The sequence below is a fragment of the Podarcis bocagei genome (genome assembly GCF_964188305.1).
Source record: "Podarcis bocagei genome assembly, chromosome: 15".
Lineage (NCBI taxonomy): Eukaryota > Metazoa > Chordata > Lepidosauria > Squamata > Lacertidae > Podarcis > Podarcis bocagei.
In genome coordinates, this window is record NC_138141.1 from 38,178,001 (window position 1) to 38,191,816 (window position 13,816).

The 13,816-nt window shown below is 46.3% G+C and overlaps 1 protein-coding gene across 1 annotated transcript in view; it reads left to right on the forward strand.

Annotated features, from left to right (window-relative positions):
* The window catches only part of NOS2 (nitric oxide synthase 2), a 35,021-nt gene extending 23,777 nt beyond the window's left edge, over nucleotides 1–11,244 (forward strand). Inside the window, exons 17-27 of the mRNA XM_081173261.1 lie at nucleotides 318–492; nucleotides 683–815; nucleotides 1,733–1,811; nucleotides 2,191–2,369; nucleotides 3,639–3,802; nucleotides 4,918–5,128; nucleotides 6,704–6,791; nucleotides 7,945–8,066; nucleotides 9,485–9,633; nucleotides 10,457–10,651; nucleotides 10,982–11,244. Coding sequence (XP_081029387.1) covers nucleotides 318–492; nucleotides 683–815; nucleotides 1,733–1,811; nucleotides 2,191–2,369; nucleotides 3,639–3,802; nucleotides 4,918–5,128; nucleotides 6,704–6,791; nucleotides 7,945–8,066; nucleotides 9,485–9,633; nucleotides 10,457–10,651; nucleotides 10,982–11,110 — 1,624 coding nt within the window. The 3' untranslated portion in view covers nucleotides 11,111–11,244. The remainder of the gene's footprint in view (nucleotides 1–317; nucleotides 493–682; nucleotides 816–1,732; nucleotides 1,812–2,190; nucleotides 2,370–3,638; nucleotides 3,803–4,917; nucleotides 5,129–6,703; nucleotides 6,792–7,944; nucleotides 8,067–9,484; nucleotides 9,634–10,456; nucleotides 10,652–10,981) is intronic.
* The last annotated feature ends 2,572 nt before the right edge of the window (nucleotides 11,245–13,816 follow it).

Below are 13,816 nucleotides of genomic sequence, written 5' to 3' on the forward strand. Positions count from 1 at the left end.
GACAGGGGTGTGGATATAGAAAGCAGCTAAAATTTACATTCATGGCTCCATCCGCTTTTGCCTGTGGTCCCACCCACCACTGACATGTGACCTCAGGAAGGTCACCCAAAATGGAATGCGACCTTTAGGCCAAAAGTGTTTTCCCACCTCTGTCTATTATACGTCTGTCTCACCCATATGCAAGTCTCCCTCACCCAGAGAGGTAATCAGGGCCCCATATCTGCTTAGATGCTCCCAGAACCATTCTGCGCATCACCCATTGTTTCTTTCTGATGATATCAAGAGCGACAGCTAACTCAGCTCTCCCCTTGGAACAGATACGCCGTCTTTGGCTTGGGTTCAAGCATGTATCCAGAGTTCTGTGCCTTTGCCCGCACTGTTTACCAAAAGCTCCGGCAGCTGGGGGCATCGCCTCTCACCCCGATGGGCGAAGGAGACGAACTCAACGGACAGGAAGAAGCTTTCCGGATGTGGGCACTCAATACCTTCAAGGTACCAACAGCCACCAGATTCAGGAGTGGAGAGGGGAAGGATTCAGAAAGACATTGGGTCCAAATGTTGTAGGGAAATGGGCAGTGCCATGATTGGGGGTGTTTCCTGACCCCTGTTCTGGGAATCTAACTCAAGAAGATAGCCCTCCGTAATTTCAGTCTATCTTCTTCTCTTTTCTGTTTTTTAAAAGATTGCCTGCAATTTTTTTGCTATCCGTGAAAAGCACAAGATCTTGGTTCCGAAAGCATATACGTGTAATTCAACCTGGGATCCAGAGAATTTTAGGACTGTGTATGACTCTCAGCTTCTGGACTTGGGGAAAGGTATAATTTCCTCCCACCTTGCCTCTCAAATACATTTGTGTGTGTCTGCAATATACTGTATTATTATTATTATTATTATTATTATTATTATTATTATTATTATTATCATCATCATCATTATCATTATCATCATTATTATTAATATATGCACACCTTCAAATATTTAATAGTACTTAAACCTCTGCTGTTGTTTAAATCCACCATTTTCCTCTCAGTTTCCTCCATTTTTGCTTCACTCAAACTTCTGCTGGGGTTCCCAAAGTAAGGCCCGCGGGCCGGATAAGTCCCGAGGGACTCGTTTATCCAGCCCGTGGAGACCCCCACCTCCCACTCTTACCGGCACTGCGCTGTGTAGCTGCCCACTTCCGGGTCAGAGGAGCACCGGAAATAGCTTGTGTGCATACGCAACTGTTATTTGCACATGCACAAGCGTTATTCCCGGTGCACATCCGAGTCAGAGGAGGCCCGTGCACATGCACACAAGCTATTTCCGGTGCTCCTCTGACCCTGAAGTGCACCGTAAATAGCATGTGCACATGTGTATGGGCACACGCTTCCCCGCCCTCCGGCCCACCGCGCGATCAGTGCTGGAGAGACCGGCCCGAGGCGCAGTAAGTTTGCTGACCCCTGTTTTAAACCTCCACTTTTGCCCTCTCAGTGTCTCTCCCGTCTGCTCCCATGCCATGGTTGCTGCGCTTGTGCAACCTGCCTTCTCTTTTGTTTCTCTCCCCTCCCCTGACTTTGTGGAAATCAAGGATTGCGATGCAGCCCTCCAGTGGGGGGGGGGATCTGTGATGACAGCCTTACATTTGTATGTATATAGGAAGATATCATTGGTGCTGTAAGCAGTCTCCTGTGTAAGCACATCATGCAGAATGTTCCAAACTCCAATTTAGCAAATGTTTCCCTTTTCACAGCACTTGGTGACGTCCATGGGAAGAACATCATTCCAATGAAACTAAAGTTTCGGCAGAACCTGCAAAGTTCAAAGTCCAGGTATTCAAGTCATATTCTGAGTATCCCTCATTTAACCCATCCTAGGCATGGTTCTTTCCCCCCTTTTCTTTAAAAAAACACTAATCTGGACTTGGGGGTTATTTGGACTGGAGTCATTTGACCAGCAGGTAGGAAGATACACGTGGTGAAGTTTACTGTGTGCTGATCGGCACGTCTCTAAATTTCCCTTTAACTGATTGGGGGGGGAAAACCCCTGCAATTTGGCAAGGTTTTCCATAAATGGTCAACAGGCTTTCAGGGAATCGAAGTAAGAGACAATACTTCTCCCCTTTAGACACCAGAAATGTATCCTGTCCCAAAGTGTCAACAAGGAAATCCTGTGACGGTTTGATGAGTCTGTTTTCGCTTGCCGTTTCAGTCGAGCGACTATCTTAATTAAGCTTTCCTGTGAGAGAAATCAGGAAGTCGAGTATCTCCCTGGAGATCATCTCGGGATCGTCCCTGGCAACTGCAAAGTTCTCGTGGATGGCATCATCGCCCGAATCACAGATGCTCCTCCGCCGGATGAGATCATTAGGCTGGAAAGGCGCAGCGATCGTAAGTCAGGACTTGTAGAATTTGAAACCCGAAAACCTGAAACCAAAGCAAATCACAGAGTCCCTCCAGACATCTTTTGCATTGTGCATTCATAATTATTGGCGCTCATTATAGTACCTGGGCGGTTGTAAACAACCCACTTTTACCACCATTCATGTCTGCAGAGGTTTTGGGGTGGACATCCTGCTGTGATTCTGATTGGTGCACATCAAGCTTACTGCTTGAATTGTGTAACTTTTCATACCCGAAACGTTCTGTTGCTTATATTTTTGTTGCCACACTGTTGTGGAACTGTAGCTTAAGACTGATCTCCAGGCGACAGTAGTGTGGTAACACTGGGGAAGCATCATGGCACAACTAATGAAGTGGAGTTATATGTGGCTGTTCTACTAAATGTCCACTACTATTGCATCAATGACATATTGCAGAATACAGCTGCAACACGCTCGCCCCTGCCGCCACCATAAAAAGCAACCTGTCTGGAAAGGCCCTGCAGAGAATAAAAATATTTTTGGGAGTGCATATGAGTACAGTGGTACCTTGGTTCTCGAATGTAAACCATTCCAGAAGTCCGTTCGACTTCCAAAATGTTCAAAAACCAAGGCACTGCTTTCGATTGGCACAGGTGTCCTGGAAACAATAGCCAACAGCCGCATCGGATGTTCGAAAACCAGAACACTTACTTCTGGGTTTTCGGCATTCGGAAGCCAAAATGTTTGAGTACCAAGGCGTTTGAGAACCAAGGTTCCACTGTCTACTTATCCACTTGAGTGCTTGTGTAGCTATGTCAACTCCTGTTTCTATTACTGGGTGAAATACTACAAGGCTGCCCTCTCTAAGCTCAGCAGTGCTCCATCCTTTTCTCTTAGGGCTGGGAATTAGTGATACAGTTTGGGTAACTTTAGACTCTGAGTTTACTGGCCTTACAGGGGACTTTCTCTTCAGCTGGTAAATGCATATTAGTACTTCAAATTCTTCAGAATGCAGGAAGCCAGCCCTGCTATGTTTGGCGGTGGTGACAATGGGAGGGGTTCCTAGTCTGTTCTGCCCTGGACATCTGCCCCCAAAGCCTTTCCTTAATGGTACCTCTAACTGGCACTGATTGCTGAGTTCAACCAAAGTCTGGAAAAAAAACATTTTAGGGCAGGAAAACAGCCACACCTATTTCTTGCTCTGCGTCTCCTTTGCGCAAAACCTCATCTCCAGCTGACTTCCTCTTCTGGAGATCTGAAGATTTCTCCCCCCAACTCGTTTCCTCTTCGATTCCAGGTGGCTACTGGACGGCGGACAGCAAGTTCCCAGCCTGCACCCTCTCCCAAGCCTTGACTCATTTCCTGGATATTACGACTCCACCTTCCCAACAGTTGCTTCGGATCCTTTCTCAGCTGGCAAAAGAAGAGAGCGAGAAGGAGAGGCTGGACCTCTTATCTCATGTGAGTTTTGCCATGATAAAATGGACATTCCCTTTAAAAAATGAAGCAGCAGCCTGCTGAATCATAGAGTTTTCTGGAGAGGGCCTGTTGTTCATTTGCTAATGTTGCTACTGCGTTGTTGCCCATAGGGATAAGGAGAAAATCGATTCTGTTCACTTTTCAAAAAATATGTATATATAAATGCATGACACCACAACATCATACAATACAGTGGTACCTCGGGTTACATACGCTTCAGGTTACAGACGCTTCAGGTTACAGACTCCGCTAACCCAGAAATAGTACCTCGGGTTAATAACTTTGCTTCAGGATGAGAACAGAAATCGTGCTCCAGTGGTGCAGCGGCAGCAGGAGGCCCTATTAGCTGAAGTGGTGCTTCGGGTTAAGAACAGTTTCAGGTTAAGAACGGACCTCCGGAACGAATTAAGTACTTAACCCGAGGTACCATTGTACATAACTATATGAAATAACTTCAACGTAGCAATGGCGATACAACACACATTATTATGATTGATTAAAATTGTGCCCTATATCCACAGGTCTCAGGGCAGTTCACAGGATAAAATTACAATATAAAAACACAAAATACATAATCAAAACCAAAACAACCCAATAACACTCCCCCAACACATTTTAAAAGGGCACATTTAGATGACAATCAACCAAAGGCCTGGTTCAAGAGGACCATTTTTGCCTGGTGCCTAAAGGGGTATAATGAAGGCACCCGGTGAATCTCCCTGGGGAGAGCATTCCACAGACAAGGAGCCACTGCAGAGAAGGCCCCGTTCTTGTGTTGCTGCCCTCTGGACCTCTCAAGGAGGCACACAATGAAGGGTCTCAGAAGATGATCTCAGGGTCTGTGTTGGTTCCTATGGGGAGAGACAGTCCTTGAAGTATTGCGGTCCTGAGCTTGCTGCATGTTAAAAGTTCACATTTAAACGTGAGCCTGTCTGATTCACACTTTGCGAATTGCAGCCATCCTTTGAAATCCACATTCTTCCAAATTTCGTGACGCAGAGGGATGTGGAGGAAAATGCATATGGTAGGGTTAATTCCAACTTTGATTTACAGCCGGCTGGCTCTCTGATGGGCTATTTGCGTGTTTTGCGTTTCAGAACTTGGAGGAGTACAACAAGTGGAAGTTTTACAATGGCCCCACCTTCCTGGAGGTGTTGCAGGAGTTTCCGTCAGCCGAGGTCTCAACCTCTTTCTTGCTGTCACAGTTGCCTTTGCTGAAACCCAGGTATTACTCCATCAGTTCCTCGCAGGACCAGGAGCCCGGAGAACTCCACCTGACGGTCGCCGTGGTCACCTACAGGACCAGAGGTAATAGGGGCTTCCTGGGGTGTGATGCCGCAGAATGGGAAATTCAGCAGAAGCTGGTCCATTGGGACTAGTCAGGCACTGCCCCACATACCTCTGCTCTCAGCCCAGCCCACCAACTTGCCTTCCCACCTACAACCAGTCCAGGAAGTGGTCCTAGATGTCAGCTTCCTCCTCCTCCTTAGTCCCAGTGTTGCCCCTTGTAGAACTCAGCAGGGAAGAGGATGGGGACTACAATGAGTAGCCTCTGGCTTTCCTTGGCTCTGGCGCCACCTGCTGTTGGGCTCCCTGCCTTCTGCCCTGGCAGTCTTTTTTTTAAAAAAAAATATTTTTATTGGTTTTACATATGTTTTCCAAATAAAACATAACATCTCTCATCTTATACCACATTTTGGCTATAAGCCTAGGACTTCCATCAACCACGCCTAGTGATTTTCGACCTGCATCTCTTAGTCTTGCATCTCCTTCTCTTAACAATTACTTTTATTAATCCATACTTTAGAATCCATTCTCCTAATTTTTTTCTGTAATATTTCATATAGTTCTCCTTACAAAACTTCTTGTAATCCTACAAGCGTAGTCAGCTGATTACAGTTGTTTTTCAAATAACTCACATATTTACTCCAATCTTTCAAGAATTTCTGGTCCCGCTGGTTTCGAATTCTTCCTGTCATCTTATCCAATTCTGCGTAGTCCATTAATTTCATCTGCCATTCCTCTGCCCTGCCAGTCTCAATGGGCAGCAGGCACCACTGGGTGACTCCTTCCCACCAGCTTCAAAACAGTCTGATGGCAACATGGCAACACTGTGTTTGTCCCTCACACTTGGCATTGGACATAGCAATTAGGGAGTCAGGGAGGGGGAGGGAGAGATTCAATTCCATTTAAAGACAGATCTACCTCGCTTTGCTCTTCCTGAACTGAAACGCAGCCATCGTTCGAAATTCCCGCATCTCTGAATTTTGCAATGCAGTTCTCCAACTGTCGCTTGCACAGAAGTGCCTGTCCCAGGATAAAGTGCGCATAAAAATGCATATATTGGGGAAAATAACACATATACAAATGTGTCTATTAAGGGAAATTTGCACTAAAAAGTGGACACGGGGACTTTTCAAAAGACCAAATAAATCACAGATGAATGTGGAAATGTAGAGAATTGAAAAAATGAGATGGGCAATTTGGACACTTATTATTTCTCTATCTCTGGTTCGGAGAGGGTGGAGGAACCAGCGGAGGCTTCGAGGTGGGAGAGCAGCAGGGCCACAGAACTCAGTGAGCTCCTTGCTAGCATGTGTGCTTTGGGAAATGCCCAACGATGCTGACACCTGCTATTGACTTAGGCTGGATCCAGACACATCCAAGAAGCGTTTCATTTAAACGCGTTGTAAACTTTGTATGAGAAATTGGGTTGGCAAAACCGGAACTCCACAGCGCCATCTGGTGTCACAATGTTGTAATGCATAGACAACGCATATAAAGCACTTTTTCTTTACCCATCTAGCTGAGTTTCAAATCTCACATTAGCCTCTCATGGGGGTAATGATTTAATTGACATTTCACCCCCCTTCCTCCACTCAGATGGAGAAGGTCCGGTGCATCATGGAGTCTGCAGCACTTGGCTGAACACTGTCGACCTAGAGGAGACCATCCCCTGTTTTGTACGCAGGTAAGGACACACTCAAGAACTGGGCTGTAAGAAAATGTTGGTGAACTCACACCCTCAAAATGACATGTGGGATGCCTGCAGTGCCACATCTTCCAGGCTTATTGTGCATCCTGATTGTGCATAAAGCACATTAACTTGATTTTATGCTTTTGCTGGCTGAAACCAACCAACGCCACCCCATACAATTTATTTATTTTAATTTATTAGATTTATTAGATTTATATACCACCCTTCATCGAAAGATCTCAGGGTGCTTCATGAGATAAAAACAAAAGATAAAGCACAAATAAATAGGTAAAACAGAGACAACAAAACAATAACCCCCCACTCCCACAAACACATTTAAAAGGCTGTGGAATGTCATTCAGCCAAAGGCCGGGTGGAAGAGGAAAAGCTTGGTTAGATGCTACAAAGTAGGTGGCAATGCTATTCCACAGAACGGGGCAGCCACACTAAAGGCCCTGCTCCAAGTTAATGCAGAGTGAGCTTCTGACCGATCTGCTGGCTTCACCATTTGAACCAGGGGCTCGTTTCTTAAGTATAATTGTTTAATTGACACTGAAATGCAGACTGCCTAAATGTGTATTACTGAAGGCTTTAAAGTGGGGAAATTGTACTGGAATATACTAAGTGGTTTCTGAGCTCCTTGATGAGTTGATAATTAACCGTTGTTGCTTTCTGCTAGCTAACACCTGAGTGTTTAACCTTAGATCAGGTAGAAAAGGTATTTGGTTGCAAATCTCCATTTTGAAAGGGAGTTGTGTTTAGCATTTGTTCCCAGGCTCTGTGGAAGTAGCATGTATGGTAAATGACATTCTCCAGGAGCACACAGCCTAAGGCAAAATGGAGGCTGTAAAGAGAGAAACTTGTGGTTTTAGATCTGTTTGGAGTATTTCATTTTTTATAGAAAGCAGAGCCTCTGCTGGACTGCACAAGGTTTTGTACGGAATTATTGGATGTATTATTTACCATTTTTTGTTCTGTTTTGAAGAAAGTTCTGCGAGTAAAGCTTTAATTAAACTTATGGGCCTTGACAATGTTTTTATTCCAAAAGGAGTCAGTTGTTATGCATCCGATTGCTTCAAGCTGCACAATATTAATATATGCATTATCATTTGGCTACAGCATTACTCAGTTGTTGTTTTCCGCCTAGTGCTGATGGCTTCCGGCTTCCAAAAGACCCACGCGAACCATGCATCCTGATTGGGCCAGGCACAGGAATCGCCCCGTTCAGAAGCTTCTGGCAACAGCGCCTCTATGATTTGGAAAAGAAAGGTAAAAGGGGACATTTGTCACCAGCTGTTAGGCCTGCATACATACCACCCCTTTAATGGACACATAAAGCATGTGACGTCCCCCCAAAGAATTATGGGAACTGTATAACCTTCCACAGAGCTACAGTTTCCAGCATGCTAGCAAATGAGAAACAGGCACACTTCAAGATCCAGGTTTTAGCGTATAAATCCCTAAACAGCTTGGGACCAGGAAACCTGAAAGATCGTCTCATCCTTAATATACTCAGCCAATCACTGTGTTCTGCAGCTGAGGGCCTCCTGTATAAACTTTCCTATCAGGAGGCCTGTTCCTCACAATGTCAGAATTTGGCCTTTCGTGTGGTGGCACCTACCCTTTGGAACTCATGGCCACTGCATATCAGACGGGCGCAATCTTTGTTGTCTTTTCAGCTAAAGGGGTTTCACCTTTCTACATAGCTTCCAAAAATCTTTATCCCCTCTGCTCTCTGGCTTGGATTTGAACTGAATTTATGTATGTGCTGTTTGTTCTGTTACAACAGTTTTTGTACATTATTTTATATGCATTATATTGTAAAATCACTTCAGGAGGCCTTATGAGAAGCAATTTACAAATGAAAGCAATAATATTTCCACCCTTAAAAAATAATAATTATTTATTTATTAGATTTGTTGATCGCTTTACCCAGGGCAACCCAAAGCCACTTACATTAAAACCAAGAGGGGAGGGGGAAAATACATTAAGACCATCACACCTACTTCTAAAAGGCCAAAGACAGGTACGGTAATTGCCAAAGGCCTGGTTTTAGAGGAACATTTTTGCCTGGTGCCTAAAGATGTCTAATGAAGGCATCAGGCAAGCCTCCCTGGGGAGAACATTCCACAAATGGGGAGCCACCACAGAAAAGGCCCATTTGGGCCTCTCTTGGAGGAGGCACACGAAGAAAGGCCTTAGATGATGGTCGCTGCCTTTCTGTCCCCCCCCCCTTTGCTATCATGTTTCTCGTTTCTTTGTTTCCTTCCTATAATTCTTCAGGGCACTGAATTCCCCCCTGTAACCTCAACATCTGTTGGCCCCAAAACCCCAAACTTAGAAAGCTAGCATTTCAGGGACTATTGTCCAGGCTTCCTCAAACTCGGCCCTCCAGATGTTTTTGGCCAACAACTCCCATCATCCCTAGCTAACAGGACCAGTGGTCAGGGATGATGGGAACTGTAGTCTCAAAACATCTGGAGGGCCGAGTTTGAGGAAGCCTGCTCTAGTCCCTGACACACTAATTTTCTATGTGCGGGGGGATGCCTCTATTCCACAAAGGGCCAATCACCACAGTGAGGACTAGCCGCCCCAAATAGGCATGAATTAAATTGGGTCAGAAAGAGATCCGTTCGCATGCCTCCCTCCCCACGCTTGAAAACTGATTTGGAGGCTTCTGATTCTAGGGATCAAAGGGAGAAGTATGATCCTGTTATTCGGCTGCCGACATGCCAGCCTGGATCACCTCTACAAAGACGAAATGGAAGAAATGAAAAGGAAAGGGATCCTTCAAGAGGTCTACACAGCTTACTCCAGAGAGCCTGGCTATCCCAAAGTAAGTCTCGTCTTATCTTGAACCCAAACATGCATTTCTTAACCTTTTCCATATTTGCATGGCGGTCTTGCTCCTGTTGCGATCCTGTTGGGTCAGGCCACAAACCACTAGAGCAGGCACCCCCAAAATCGGCCCGCCAGATGTTTTGGGACTACAACTGCCATCATCCCTAGCTAACAGGACCAGTGGTCAGGGATGATGGGAGTTGTAGTCCCAGAACATCTCGAGGGCTGAGTCTGGGGGGTCCTGCACCAGAGGGTCCAGACCCAGCAGCTGAAGACCAGCAGTCCAGGACATTTATAATGAATTGAATAACTGACCCTTTTGCACCCCAAAATGGGCCACAGGCGATGGGAAAGCCTTCTTTCTGCCTGAGACCTTGGAGAGCAGCTGCCAGTCCAAGTAGACAACACTGTGTTAAATGTTGCAGCCCTAATTTAAAACATCTCTTGAGAGTCCCATGGACTGCAAGAAGATCAAACCTTTCCATTCTTGAGGAAATCAGCCCTGAGTGCTCACTGGAAGGACAGATCGTGAAGCTGAGGCTCCAATACTTTGGCCACCTCATGAGAAGAGAAGACTCCCTGGAAAAGGCCCTGATGTTGGGAAAGATGGAGGGCACAAGGAGAAGGGTCGACAGAGGACGAGATGGTTGGACAGTGTTCTCGAAGCTACCAGCATGAGTCTGACCAAACTGCGGGAGGCAGTGGAAGACAGGAGTGCCTGGCGTGCTCTGGTCCATGGGGTCACGAAGAGTCGGACACGACTAAACAATAACGATAGAGCTGAATAATAACATACGGGTTTGTTCTTCTCGCTCCAGGTTTACGTCCAAGACCTTCTTCGGAAAAAGCTGGAGTCTGACGTGTGCAGGCTGTTGCACAGAGAGGCGGGCCATCTCTACGTCTGTGGGGACGTCCGTATGGCCAGAGACGTCGCTAAGACGTTAAGGGATATATTTGCCAGGAATCTGGGCCTGACGGAGCAGCAGGCCGAAGATTACTGCTTTCAGCTGAAGGTACGCTGAAAACCTCTTTCTTCTTCATCTTTGGCGATCACTCATAGCCAAGTAAGATTGTCTTTCATGAGCATGGTCTTAACAGAAAGTGACTGTGGAGGCCAATTCTGGATCCACACGTCCTTCCACAGTGGGGACATAGGTTTCTGGAGAGGAGTTGAGCCCTATTTTACCCCTGGTGCAACAAATCCACTTTAAAAACAACAATGGGGTTTGGGTTTGTGTGATTAGAAAAGTAATGGGGAAATTGATTGAAAAGTGTGGGACCCCCTGTAGTAAATGTTGTGGCAAATAATACTGATTGCTGGTTTATTTCATTCATTTTTACAGAGGCAGAAACGATACCACGAGGACATATTTGGGGCTGTGTTTCCCCACGAGAACCAAAGAGAACTGGAAGAAATGAAACTTGACAGAGACATCAGCAACTGGAGACCTCACCCTCAACTGAAATTTTAGCCATAATTTGCACACTTGTCCACATTTTCCATCGTGGTTGGGGGCAAATTTTGCTTTCTCTCCATACTCTGCCTACGTGGAGGCGACTAGCAAGATTTGTCCCAAAAATCTCAGCTTTAACAACAACATCAAAAACCCGAAACACTACATATTTAATTCTATTTATTCTGTAAATTCCTTTTTTAGTTTATATTTGTCTATATTTTATCGGAAGCTTAGTCAGTCAGCTCTTTTTTTAAAAAGAGAAAAAAGAGAATATCTATTGGACAAAGGATCTCAGATTTGTGATCTGATTTTACCCTGCATTACATGTTTTAGAAAAAGGAACAAAAAGTAATCTAGATTTTAAAACGAAACAAAAGAAAGCAACCAGATTAGCAGGCAAAATCAACAGCTCCTACTTAACGAAGGGCAGACTATTGTGCCTGGTGCATATGGAGGCGGGGCACTGATGAGGCAAAGGACAATGTCATTGGTGCAGCTTGGAGGCAGTCTCATTGGTTGCTCGTCCAGCTGCACCGTAGCCCAGCCCCTCCCAGGAGTCAATCAGCTGGGCTGGGGGTCTCAGGGGGCGGGGCTTGGAGCAGGGTCTGTTCCTGGTTCATAGACATAGGCACTAGGGGTGCAGGGCACCCGGGCGCTGGGCTCTCAGGGGCGCCAGGCTGAGAGTCCGGGGCCCGAGAGTTGAGTCAGGAGAAGAGCCCGTCCATTGGTTGGAGCGTTGTGGCCGGCTCATCTGCTGCGGGTGGTTCTGCACTGTGAGTTGGGGGGCAACTGAGCCAGCGAGATGCTAAAGCGGCCACCCGGCTCCGCCCTCCTGCGCGCCTGGGACTGGGCAACCGGGGGGGGGCCCGCCGGGCAGATCTTTGCACCCCGGCGCCGCATATGCTTAAGACAGTCCTGTTCATAGAGATCAAGGCCCGGTCTTTGGCGTTCGTTTGCAATGCTCATCAATTTGCTGCGGTCTGAGGCTAGCTGCTGGTTAGACAGGGTTGGGGGTCACCCATAGTTGGATTGACTCAAGCATTTTGGGGGTGTTTGCCTTTTCCATAGCAAAGCTTTTTTGGGGTTTGCCATTGTCACAGCTTTCTGGAACCACCGGCTAGGAGCCGAACCCTACAGTTGTATGAAACTGTGCAAACTGTAACCAACCCTGGTCACATCTGTACTGTGCATTAAAGCAGTCTCATACCACTTTGAACAGCCATGGCCCCCCCTCAAGCATCCTGGAATTGGTTAAGGGTGCTGAGAGTTGTTAGGAGACCTCCTCTTCTCCCTCACAGAGCTACAACCCGCAGGTTAATTTAATAGTCAATCAATCACCCTTCCCAGAGAACTCTGGGAGTTGTAGCTCTGTGTGGGGAATAGAAGTCTTTCAACATCCCTCAGCGCCCTTAACAAACTACAGCTCCCAGGATTCTCTAGGGGGGACAATGGCTGTGCTTGAACCCATTTCCTGCCTTGTGAACGTGAGCCTTGCTTCCCACTCCCTTCTTCAGGGAGTGTTGGACTAGGATAGAGGAGCTCAGCGCTTCAGATCCCCTGCACAGCTACCACACGCGGATGACCTTGGCCCAGTCATGTTCTCTCAGCCTAGTCTACCTCATAGGGTTGTTCTGAGGATGAAGTGCACCTCTGCAGGAGCAGGACTCTGTCAGAACAAATGGCAAATAAAAGTGCTAAATAAAATCCAAGCACATCGGGGTTGGGGGGGGAGCTTGTTGGATCAGGCCAGCGGTCCACCTCACCCACAGTGAAGAAACTGGTCCCAATCTGCATAGGGGACAGGATACACCCCCCAAAAAAATTTTTCCCCGCAGCAAGAAAAAGAATCCAGCGCTATGAACTGCTGATGCAACCTTTTATTGACAGCAACAGAACACAGGCTACTTGTGTGTGTGCTTGCTAGTTAATTAGTGGTGCTGTTTTAATTTATAAGGGAAATAAACTATTGTTCCTGTTCAGCAGACTCTTGTGTACTTGCTAAGCTGGCTCTCCTGAGATACTGTATTTGATGCAATGAACCGGCAGGACTGAGGAGCTCAAGGTCACATCCACACCAAGGAAGGTTAAAGGAGGCATCCAGTATATCTGAAGGAGCGTCTCCACCCCCATCTTTCTGCCCGGACACTGAGGTCCAGCGCCGAGGGCCTTCTGGCGGTTCCCTCACTGCGAGAAGCCAAGTTACAGGGAACCAGGCAGAGGGCCTTCTCGGTAGTGGCACCCGCACTGTGGAACGCCCTCCCATCAGATGTCAAAGCGATAAACAACTACCTGACATTCAGAAGACATCTTAAGGCAGCCCTGTTCAGGGAAGCTTTTAATGTTTAATAGGTTATTGTATTTTAGTGTTTTGTTGGAAGCCACCTAGAGTGGCTGGGGAAGCCCAGCCAGATGGGCAGGAAATAAATTATTATTATTATTATTATTATTATTATTATTATTATTATTATTATTATATCTTCACCAGTTCCTTAGCTACAGAAGAGTAAAACTGGTAAAGCTGATCAGTGATGCTGTTTAGGACTGTGTACACACACTATAAATTTAAAGAGTTAACTACGAACCCGAGTTTGATGCATCCATTACTCAGTTGGAAGGGCAGTGTAAAATACCTGACATATAGATGTGTATTTTAATTTGCTGTGTGAAGCGTGAGGCATGCCTTTGGCATCAGCCTGCACTTTTGGCATGCTCCGGAGTCAA